This window comes from Lynx canadensis, chromosome X, assembly GCF_007474595.2.
Source record: "Lynx canadensis isolate LIC74 chromosome X, mLynCan4.pri.v2, whole genome shotgun sequence".
NCBI classification, from domain to species: domain Eukaryota; kingdom Metazoa; phylum Chordata; class Mammalia; order Carnivora; family Felidae; genus Lynx; species Lynx canadensis.
The window spans coordinates 15,641,508-15,654,055 of NC_044321.2; the positions used below are offsets into that span (position 1 = coordinate 15,641,508).

Below are 12,548 nucleotides of genomic sequence, written 5' to 3' on the forward strand. Positions count from 1 at the left end.
GAGACAGACACAGTTCCTGTCCTTATATTATACTCGAAATTATACAGCAAGCCTTTCTTTTGAGGCTTTAAATCTTATGCACTCAATATTTTCTGAATACACCCACATTACAAATAGGTGTTTTGCAAATAACATGCTTTGCATATTGAGATGATGCCAAAAGTATATCCAAACATGCCTAAAGAGGAAATCAGTTGTGGAATGATCAATGTCAAGTCAACTGCCTTAGCCTTATGTGCCACAATAAATGTAGCCAGAGAATTAATGCTGCTTACTGAGCTACATTTCCATGTTTAATGTCCAGTTTCCATATCAGACTGTTTGGACCATAAAGGCAGGCTCCACGTGTCTTGTTCTCTTGTTCATTGCTATAATTTTAGCATGGGACCTGTGCAATAAACATGTGTTGACCAAATAGTTAACCTAACACAATATAAAGCTGTCATACTACTGTGCACATGTATTTCTTTCTTACCATAAGTGGAATGTTCAATATGTTTGGAAAACCTGACTTACAGAGACAGTACACAGCATTAAGACAGGACATCGACCTAAATTTATTACCCAATTTTAATGCAAGTACTCTCACCCCCACTTACTGCTGACCCACTAAGGAAATGGCTGCCCTATCTTACAAAGATATGTAAAAAAAAAAAAAATTAAATGTTTGTAGCAAGATTTTTCACATCCAGTCATGAGAAATCAAGTTCTTACCAGATTTTGATTTTAAAAGTTCTGCCTTTGTAAGTGCCGAACTATTTTAAATATCAACAGGTTCTACTCAGGGCTGTAATTCTCATATGAAATTAAAATAATGTTCTCACAAACTGGCAAGTAACTTCTTCGAGCAGGAGGAGCAACAGTTTTTTATTTTATTACAAATAAGCAGTTCACAGAAATTTAACGGGGAATGTGTATGTACTATTAAGCAGAACACAGAAAACATAAAGAAATAAGGTACCGGGACTTAAAATATTATTTAAAATCCCATCAATTTTACCTTATGATAGTACGTACTCAATACAACTGAACTGAAAATAAACACTTTATGTGTTTGCAAAATGTATAATGCTGTAGTAGTAAAGTACAATTTCCAAATATGAAATTTTGTCTGTCAGATTTTTAAAAAGCCTTTAAAAACAGGATATGCACAAGCTTGCCCTGAGGGGAAAATAAGATGGAACAGAGATTACAAAATCTTTACATATTTTCCACAATAGCATTTTGAAATTGGAAAGAGCAAATAGTTGTGGAAAAAACTGAATGAACCAATTACTAAAAATTCAGTGCACTCATAACTACCTGATGGAAATTTTGAAGCACCTTTTCTCTTGCCTTCTTATATCATAATATGAAATGTATAAATCATATAGGCCTTGATCTTCAGAAACTTAAGAAAACTTCAAGTTATAAGCCAAACTATCATCAGAAAAAAGAAAAACTGGTATAAAATTTGCTACCATAAGGCCACTGTTTAAAGTTCTTTCATGTACAGACACTATACAATTCAGATACTTTTTTTTTGTTTTTATTACATAAGCAAAACTTTCAACATATAAACATCTGGATGTAACTCAGTTAAGTTCTCTATGAAACCATGCTCAGAGAAAAACACATCAACAAATAATGCCCTTGTAAGACTTTTTGCAAAAGAAACTGTAGTTAATACAACTTTTACATTGAATACTGTAATTTAAAAGCAATTGTTAAGTGTAAAAAAGTTGCAGCATTCTGCTACAGAAAAATAAAGTTATGTTATCAAGGAAATTACAGTATTAGTGCTTGAGTGCCAATTCTAACTTCTGATAAAAAGAGATGCTCCCGAATACCATCCTGTAGTGTCGTTTCCGTTTGTAACAATTCCAGATTAGACTGGGGTGGCAATGTTTGTATACCCCTATTGAGAGAAAACAAAAGAAATACAAACTTCAAAAGAGGAGTCAACTATAACATCTGAGCTAGTTTTTTTCACATTGCAATTTCCAAGATGTTTTAATTTTTATACCACTTATAGCTTAGACCCCCACAAAGGTATGTGGAACCCCAAAGACGCAAAGTAACAACAGAACACAGCAAAGCAGATACCAAATGATAGGTCAGTAGGACAAAGGAAATATATGACACTCAATATGCTGGTATTAGTAAGTTGATGAAAAGGCATTCTGCTATTTGGGCGAGTTTCCCTGGGGATTGTAAAAAAAAAAAAAAAAAAAAAAAAAAAGTCAAGACTCTTAAAACTCTGCCCCTCAGGCACAGAGCCTGATGTGACATACACCCAGTCTCAAACTGGTATTTTATCTTTGTCAATATATGGTATATTTAATTCTAAAACAACACGGACTCTTCTGGCTTGGCTGATAGCAGAGAAAGCTATTGCTGGGGGCGGGGAAGCTTTCTTGCTTTTGGATGGTCATCTACAACATAAAAAGATGTAAGGCTTCCATAAGCACAGGAAAAGGAATTCATAACAACAAGACTGTGATTAAAGAGGGTAATGGACATGGCTTCTATACTGTGATGCAAAATATGAAATTACCAACCACAAACTGGACAGAAGACCATGCAACTAATAAAAGTGCAAAAATGGTAAATGGCATGTTTTCCTGGGACATTTAAAATATTTATTAATACATATATCCTTACCTTTTACTAGGATCTTATATTATTAAAACTGAAAGAAATTTAAAAGTTGATTTATTTTTTGGCATTTACATTAGTATGGCAACATTTAATTCCAAACAAAAACAGTGCTGATAGAAAATTCTTACTCTTCTGTTTTGGTTAATTGGTGAAATGTTCAAAATACACGCATAGTTTTATTTTTGTCAACATCACTCCTTTAAATAGAGGTATAATTCATCGTGTCCCATTTCTTAATTTTCTATAATACAAAAATCATATACATTGATCTTCAAATAAAATATCTGTTGCCTACTAACAACTTTAAAAGGAAACTCTGACTATAATAATTCTTAAAATTTTTTTCAGCTGAAATATCTTGTTTATAAAAATGTACAATTATTCTGAATCACATTCATCCTTGATGTAGCTTCTTCTACACCCACACCATCTCTCAGCTTGATCCCTCCATTCTTCCAATTATGTGAACAGCTATTTTAAGCAGAATGCTGTACTAGAGATATGAGCACCATGCTCATCTAAGTTTTCCTAGGTTGACACTTGCTATCCCTGCAAATGCTCCCTTATTGGTCTCCCTCCATGTCATCTCGTCCCCAGAACCCTGCATACCCACTGCTCACCAAGCCATCATCCTCAACATCACTTTCTCCTCAGGCTAGCAAGATGTCCTACTATTACTACATCACATCCTCAATATTCTACCCAGCTTTCAAGGCCCTCTATAATTTGCACACTCCCATGTGTATCCAACTGTCTACACTCTACCATCATACATGGATCTTTGGCTGTAGCCCCTTCTATGCTCTGCTCTTGTCTATGACTCAGCTGACCTCCTCTGTAAGAGGAGAGAGTAAAAATCAAAGTGCTTAGCATACTTTCCCTGGCCATTCCTACATACTGATTTTTTCCTCCTCTCTTTAGGCATTTACCATCTGTGAAATTAAGCTCTTCAAAAAGATGGTTGTGCGGAAGAGTTAATACAGCATATCTGACTACTATCCTTCGAAAGGCTACTTACAAGGTTGGCTGTCAGCCAGGAACTTAGGTTCCTTGGCTGTCAGCCAGGAACTTAGATTTTGGTAGGGTTCTCACCACTGATGAGTGTCTAAACTGTGCAAACAATATGGTCTATGCTGAACATCTGCTTTCCTTCTGAGAGTCTGGAATTCGGTATGTAACTGGCCGAGGTGCCTATGTGACCAGCCCTCAATGAAAACCCTGGGCACTGAGTCTCTAACGAGCTTTCCTGGTCGGCAACATTTCACATGTGTTACCACAGCTTGTTGCTGGGGGAATTTTTTTTTTTAACGTTTATTTATTTTTGAGACAGAGAGAGACAGAGCATGAACGGGGGAGGGTCAGAGAGAGGGAGACACAGAATCTGAAACAGGCTCCAGGCTCTGAGCTGTCAGCACCGAGCCCGACGTGGGGCTCAAACTCACGGACCGCGAGATCATGACCCGAGCCGAAGTCGGCCGCCCAACCAACTGAGCCACCTAGGCGCCCCAAGTTGGGGGGGGGGGGGCGGGAATTAAGCACGTCCCGTGTGACTCCACTGGGAGAGGACTCTTGGAAACTTGCACCTGGTGTCCTCTGGACTTTGCCTGTGTGCCAGTTCCTTCTGCTGATGTGCTGTGCAGCCCTCCATTATAACACATCACGGCTGTGAGTGCCACCATATGCCGAGTCCTAGCAATCACAAAACCTGGGGCTGGTCTTGGGGACCCCTGACACAATGGCTACTACCATTCAGTAACTTTTTCTTTCTTTTAAGTTTATTTGAGAGAGAGTGTGTGTGCACCAGAAGGGAAGGGGCAGAGAGACAGACACAGACAGAGAGAGAGAGAGAGAGAGAGAGAGAGAGAGAGAGAGAGAGAGAAAATCCTAAGCAGGCTCCGCATCATCACTGCAGAGCCCGACGTGGGACCCGAACCCAACTGTGAGATCATGACCTGAGTGGAAGTCAAGAGTCAGAAGCTCTGACTGATCCACCCAGGCACCGGTCATTCAATAACTTTTTAGAGCTATAGATGGATGCATGTGAGTGCGTGTATGTATAGACGATTAGATTTGATTCTATTCCACAGGTGTTTTCTAAAGACAGACTAAATGAAAGGCAAAAGGGGAAGATACAAAGACCAATGAGGTACCCTCTGTCCTCAAGGAGCTGACCATCTACTTGGGGAAACAAGAAGGCAAACAGCAACAAGTGAGAGACGAAATGAAACAAGAGCTAGAGAGGTGGCTTTGGTAAGGCTTTACAGTGGGTCTTAAAAGGAAAGCAGGGTTTAATAAGAAAACGGTGGGGATCAGAAGGCTATTTCTAGGCAAGAGAACAGCAGGAGCAAAGATACAAATACATGAAAACATATTTTACGTTCCAAAAAGCAGAGGTTCCATGAAGAAATGTGGTTACAAAGGTAGCTTGTTAGGACTGAAGCCGGTGAACAAGTCTGGTCTCTTCTCTTGTAGGCAACAGAATCGTTGCAGAGTTTGCATAAGAGTGACATGATTCAGGCTGTGTTTTGGGAGAATAACTGTGCTAGTAGTGAAGGCACAGAATAAGCAAATTACAGCAGGCAAGGAAACAAGCTAGAGACTCCAAATATTCCAACGACAGATCAGGAATACATAAGAATGTAGCATACGCTAAAGGTGGCATTTTCAATCAGTGGGAAAAGGACAAATTATTTAATAAGTGGTATCAAAAAACTGACTATCCATTGGAAAAAAATAGATTCTAACCTCACACTGTATCATAAAAATAAATTCTAGAGGGAATAAATATTTATATGTTTTAAAAATTAACCAAAAAACCCCTTAAAGGAAACACCATAAGGAATTTTTATAAGCATAAGTATGATATGAAATCTAGAAACCATATAAGCACAAAGTCAAACAGACTCATGCACATTTACGAATTTTGTAATGTAAAAGCTGCCACAAATAGCTGGCAAACGTAAAATAAATACCAGCAAAATGTATGATAGGTTAATATCCTCAGTAAATTAAGAGTTCTTACAAATCAATAAGAAAAAGTACCATTCCTCAACAGCAACACTGGCAAAGCATAGAAATAAGGAAGCTGAGGGAAGGCATTAATTGGTCAACAGACACCTAAAATATGCTCACATAATTAATAACCAAAGAAAGGCAAATGAGAACTATTTTCTGCTATTAGACTGACAATGGATAATAAAGACTGATAATGTGGAGCACCTGCTAGGGTGTAGGTAAACGGGCCCTTTCATGTACTTCTGGTCAGAGCATAAATGAGTAAAAAAGGTGGACTATGGCAAGGTACCAAAACGTCAATTTGCCCAGTAGTGTTACCAAAAATAAGAAAACCTGTAAGCTATACCAAAGTCATCAACAGAGGCTTGGTTAAGTAAGTCAGCAATTATCAAGCTAGGGTATACCTACCCTTAGGGATATATGAAGACTTTCCAAGGAGCATGTGGGTACAGATAGTTTGGGAAGAATTACTTTCTAGATCTTCAACTTCCCAATGTTCACTTTCCAAAATTAATCTACCTGCACAAGTGGTTAGGGCTGGTCCCTCACCCTCCACTTTATACAAGAAAGATACAAGTTCTCATCCTGAATCTTCTTACTTTGCATTACCTGGGGATCCCCCAAAACAGGGCAGTTGGAGATGTTGCTGATGGTGTCAAGAAAATGAACCCACCCTAACAGCTACTAATAAATAGCATACTTCTGCAAGTCACATGGCTTCCACCTCTTTGCCTTTGTTTAATAAAATTGAAGGAGGACAAAAGAACATTCAAAACAGTTTTTGATGACAGATCACTAGGTGATTATTTGGCCTATAATTCAGAGTGAGTCCAAAGAATCAAGTGGCGTTGCTATAATAAGTCTTTTCATTCTCATCTATAGAATCATATTAACAAGGTTTCTCAGGACTTACATCAACAAAAAGAAAAAAGAGAGTTAGAATGGATACCTAAAACACTACGTTATTCTACTAGCAATAAGTAGTATTTATATATGAATACATGGGGGCGCCTGGGTGGCTCAGCCAGTTGAGCATCCAACTCTTGATTTCAGCTCAGGTCATGATCCCAGGGTCATGGGATCAAGCCCCATGTTGGGCTCAATGCTGAGCATGGAACCTGCTTAAGCTTCTCTCTCTCTTCCCCTCTGCCCCTCCTCCACTTACACGCACTCTCTTGCTCTCTCTCTCTCTAAAATAAAAATAAATAAAATATGAAGGATATCCAAATTCAAGGGAAAAAATGACTGATACAAAATTTCTCACATTAAAAGACGTTGTTTGCATATTTTAAAAAGTTAATTATGTTAGTTATCACATTTATGTGGTGTGCAGAGTCCATGGAAGAGCTTTAAAAGAACAATGTAACAGTTTGCCCCAGGTCATGATGTCACAGTTCATGGGATGGAGCCCCGGGTTGGGCTCTATGCTGACAGTGTGGATTCTCTCTCTCTCCCCCTCTCTCTCTCCCCCTCTCTCTCCCTCTCTCTGCTCCTCCCCTGCTCACGTGCGCGCTCTCTCTCAAAATAAATAAGTAGACATAAAAAAATAAAATAAAATGAACGAAGTAATGAATGAATGACAGAAAGACTTGCAATGGCTGAAGCTGGAAGGGGAACCAGGAACCGTGTCTGGTTGGCTGGCTAGCTGTCAGAAGAAACCAGTGGTCTGGGGAGGAGAGTGAATTTGATTTTATTTTCAACAGTGCCACTGAGATATAAACCACACACCATACACTTCACCCATTTAACTGTACAATTCAATGGTTCTTTAGTATATTCACAGAGTTGTGCCACCATCAGTCACTACCATCAGTGTTAAGAGTATCTTCTCACCCGCAAAGACTCCCCATACCTGTTGGCAGGCGCACACACACACACACACACACCCATTTTTCCTTAACCCCCCAGTCTCTGGCAACCACTAATCTACTTTCTCTATGGCTCAGCGTATTCTGAGTATCTCACGTAGATGGAATCACACAATATGAGGTCTTTTGTGACTGACTTCTGTCACTTAGCAACATGTTTTTAAGGGTCACCCATGCTGTAGTTTGTGCCAGTGAAAGTTTGATTTTGAACATGCTGAATTGGAGGTGCCCTCAAGAGGCACCTTGGAGGCAGCTGGACTTCTGGGGCTCTAGAGAATGATGAGGGATAAAGTCATCATCAGAGGTAACAGCTGGAACCCTGGGAAGAGGTGAGGACAGTCAAGGCAAGTAGAAGGAATAAACAAAGAGAAGAAAGAATAGAATGCTAGAGAATGCTTATATTTTTTTAAGGATGCATAGAAGGGAAACCACCAAATAAGACAAAGAAGTCATAGAGAGAGATAGTGAAACTGGAGGCTCCAGAGGTCACAAATGTCTGAGGGCGATGATGGCACACTTCAGGTCCAGGGACACAGTGGGTGTAGAACGGATTCTTGGTGATCTACCTGATCTTGGCTCCCATTCTGTCTTTGCACCCCATGACTTTCAAGGGTTTCTTCAACCCCAAGAGCCACAGATCCCAGTCTCTGACTTCCTTCTTGCAGTGTCTTTACAATCTCTCCCTTCTCCCTTTCCTATCCACGGGCCGAGTGCTGGTAGGCACCTCGCTGACAGGCACCCCGAGGACTGCGAGAGAATCTGTGATGCTAAAGAGGTCCAGATCTCCCTGACTAAACACTCAACCGCTAGCATTTTTTCAGAGGCAATGTTCTCAGAGGTGGCTTCATGAATTTTTACTACGTTCTTTGTCCTACTCCCCCAAGAATTTCTGAAAACTTTGTGATGAGCAGAGGATCTTTAAAGGGGGGCATTTGTGAATGGCTGTGAACAGACCAGCCTTACTCCAGGTGGTAACAGACATTCCTCCCACCCCCTCATCGTCTAGCCCAGGCACAGAATCTGAGAGAAAGGAGACACAATAAAAGACAATGTAGGTGCCAGAATGGGATTAATAATGATAAACACCAGATAAATTAGGAGGAAGCATTTCAGTTCTGTACTTCTTAATACTGCTTGGGAATCCTGCTACTTTGTAGGCAGCTGGGGAGCCACAATCAGTCTTGCGAAGTGGGACAAGAAGAAATATTAGGAGCACATCTAGGATCTCCCCACTCCTTCCTGAGACTGTTTGGTGTTGGAGAGAGGAAGCACGTGAATGATGGCACAGTGACTGGACCGCACTACAGATGAGCACCACAAGACTTCCAAGTCAGGAATGATCAGCCCGGGCATGTCACCACGGCTAGGGAGGGAGCAGTCCAGACAAGGTCAGTCTGAACCTTCCTGGTGGACTGTCAGGCACGTATGGGTGTGTAGGTTCAGATCTGGTTTCAGGCTAGAGCAGCCCCAGGGCACCTAGATTAATGAACTGGTGACGAATCTTTAATTCATCTAGGTGGTGATCTAATAACAATAAAAAGAATGAATTCTCTTTTAGGGCAAAAAGCAAAAAAAAGCAGTGTACAGATGGTGCCCAGACTACGGCTTCTTTCCAGGACAGGACCTTCAAAGTTCCCTCCGAAGCAGAAGCTTGAGATGAAAAGTGATGTAAGTGATACCTCACACTCAGTAACTCCACTGGAGCAAAAGTGGCCCTAATCGAAGGGAAAGCGGAAGCAAGCAACACTGGAAAAAACTAAAGACTCCAAGCCTTCACACCTCTTTTCTTTCAGGGCATAAAGGTTGAGGGAAAATGAAGTAATAGGTCTAAGTCATCAGTTTACACACATGGAATGGGGTTTCAGAGCAGCACAATACTACTGGGACAGCCCAAAGGCCAGGTAAGCCTTAAGTGCCTTAGTTCAGACCGTGGCAGAAACAGAGAAGGTGCAATGCCTCATTCCTTATCCTAAAGGGTAGGAGAATGTGGAACTCAATTGTTAAGTAGGATGCTAATCGTATCGTATGTACCTCATTTCATGCCATACTTGGAGAGCTGGGCTGTTCAAACACAAATCTACAAAACAGCCTGTTTATGCCTCGCTTGTAGGTACTGACAGTAGCCAGAATGTAAAAGCCCATGTCAAAGCTACAATACAAAGACAAAGTAGCATCCAGAACGACAGGCGTAAGACAAAGAGCTGTAGACAGTGAAGGTCACAAAATGCAGTGTGTTGGGACTACTTCTAAAGCCCTCAGATGGCAGTGAAAGACAAAGGAGGGCAGGCTAGACCTGCACCGGATGTTACCTGTAACTGCTGCATTTTAGAGGACATAAAACGCCTAGCCCCTAAAGACTAGAGACTCATAGCAGCTTGTGGCCTCCTCTAGGACACACTTCTTAGGTCCTCAGATGAAGGCTTGATGTCTGGTTTCTATTTGCTGTTAAGGGAGGCTGGTGGTCGATGTGGTCTGGAAGAACTGGGTGGTCAATAGGAAGTTGGCACGGTGAGGCTAAGAAAAGAATGACTAAACAGCACAAGTTCAATGAGCACATAGAAACTGCAGGCTGAGGCAGATGGTCAAGCCCTCAGGAGTCCCGAGTCATCTAAAAACTAGAGGTAAAAATGGAGTCAGAGGAAGCTAACAGAGAGCCAACAGAAAAGAACACACAACATGTACCCGAATCCCAACCTTGCAACTGAGGAAAAGGCTTGCCTCAACCTTCCTCCTTGAGTGGAAATCAATGACTTGCTTCCCCGTCAACAGCCAGGCTGCCATCTGTGAATGAGGACAAATGCCTAGAAGAAGATCTGTTGCAAAGAAACTTGCCACACGAGTCAGGAAGAAAAGCAGCACCTCGGTCTAACAGTAGGGAAGCGTACAAGAGGGGAAATGTGTCCAGTTACACTCATGTTCTCAAGGAACAGATGGCTTTCATAACCTCAGTGACATCAAGAGTGACACGCATGGTGAAATGCGAAACTTCACCTAAGGTATCCAGTTGAAATCGGGGGGTGGGAGGTGAGAGAAGTTACAGAAAGTATTATAGTTAATGCTAAAGCTTAAAAAAACACAAACGGGGGGGGCGCCTGGGTGGCTCAGTTGGTTGAGCATCTGAATTTGGCTCAGGTCATGATCTCACGGCTCGTGAGTTCGAGCCCCGCGTCGGGCTCTGTGCTGACGGCTCAGAGCCTGGAGCCTGCTTCCGATTCTGTGTCTCCCTCTCTCTCTGCCCCTAACCCACTCGCATTCTGTCTCTCTCAAAAATAAACATTAAAAAAAATTTTTTTTAATAAATAAATTAAAAAAGCCCACACAAACGGTTGTCAATTCCGTTCTACTAGTCCATCTTCTGAAAAACAAGTTTTACTAAAATCACTACGCGAGCTCAGGGTAAAGGCTTCACAAGTATGAATAATTAAGGAAACAATTATGGTTAGAAAATTTATAAAACCACCGTTGGACTATATGATAGCAACACTGGATACACATACATTTCTCAAAGAAAACACAGCCCCAAGTGAACAAAACTGAGTCAGAAAGTTGGCAAGCATGCCTCACTTAACTGATGTAATGTTATTGCTCTCATTTAAAATATCCAGAAGGTAACTTCATATCATTTTTATGCTGCATTTTGAAATATAAACATGACAAATTTAAGTAAAATCAATCCACACCTAAAAGAACAAAATTCAAATTATCGAGAAGCTTTTTATTAACATTAAGAGTTAGCACATGTGGCGATGGTTGCCAGGCATTATGAATGCAATTACTGCCACCGAATTGTACACTTAAAAATGGTTAAAACGGCAAACTTTATATGCATTTTATCACAATAAGAAACACATGAATGGGTGAGAAGAAGAGTTAGTATATTTTGCAATCGTGTGTCCTTTTCATACAGTCAGTTCAATATCCTTTGGTACTTAGATAATTCACATTGTAGAAGGCTAAAATACACCGGTAAAACGTTTTTTACCTGAATTTCCATTTCAAACATTAATCACACAACAGAAATTCCAAAGTAAAAAGCTCAAACAGCTGACACATTCACAGCATTTGGGGCATAACAGCAAAAAGCATTTTAACATTAGACAGTCTCACAACTCCAACACCATCACTCTTTGAACTTTTTCTTCAACTGTCATGCAATAACATTTGTGAAATCTAGGTTGTAACTTAGGTCAAAATTAAACTAAAAAAAAACCATTTGATCTATTAAACATAGATGATTTAGGAGTTCAAAAGTCACTCTACATTTTTAAAAGATCATAATGCAACTAACCTTTTTCTTCCTCAGTAATTTTTCTCTGAATTTATTAGTGATAAATCCCCTTGGGCCAGCAAATCGTAAACGCTGATATTTAGCTTGAATGTATAAGCTCTTCTGTACTAGGCCTGATTTATAATGGGGCTGGAATCTGCCACCTCTAAAGTTGGTCTGTAAAGAAAAAAAAAATTAAGTGTAAAAACTACAGCTTCCAAATCTATTAGTGTAAGAAATGGGGAAATGTCCGGTACTCTTGATTCTAGGCACCACGTATATTAAAAAGGAAGAGGTTACTGATGGTAATAAAGTATGTTTACCTCAAACTAGCCTCCTAGTTTAGTTTATATAATGATTTTTTTAATTTACATAAAAGCAATTTTTAAAACTAAGTTAAAAGTTTTGAAATTCTTGGGGCATCTGGGTGGCTCAATTGGTTAAGTGTCCGACGACTTCGGCTCAGGTCATGATCTCACAGTTCGTGAGCTTGAGCCCTGGGTTGGGCTCTGTGCTGACTGCTCAGAGCCTGGCGCCTGCTTGGGATTCTGTGTCTTCCTCCCCCGACTCCCCCCCTCCCCCGACTCGCACTCTGTCTCTCTCTCAAAAATAAACAAACATAAAAAAATTGAAATTCTTGAAATTTATCATGTAAAAAAGTACCACTTTCAAAACCTTATCTAATGTGCTAAAGTTATCCTTCTGGGGGCACCTGGGTGGCTCAGTCAGTTAAGCGTCCAACTTCAGGTCAGGTCATA

General features: G+C 40.4%; 1 protein-coding gene across 6 annotated transcripts in view; it reads right to left on the reverse strand.

Annotated features, from left to right (window-relative positions):
* Positions 1-835: 835 nt before the first annotated feature.
* BCLAF3 (BCLAF1 and THRAP3 family member 3) overlaps positions 836-12,548 on the reverse strand; it is a 56,628-nt gene continuing 44,915 nt past the window's right edge. For all 6 annotated transcript variants that reach the window (XM_030304720.1, XM_030304717.1, XM_030304719.1 and 3 more), the window contains 2 exons: positions 11,812-11,967; positions 836-1,897 (listed from right to left, as the gene is read on the reverse strand). In XM_030304720.1, the coding sequence (XP_030160580.1) occupies positions 1,868-1,897; positions 11,812-11,967 (186 nt within the window). In that variant the 3' untranslated portion in view covers positions 836-1,867. The remainder of the gene's footprint in view (positions 1,898-11,811; positions 11,968-12,548) is intronic.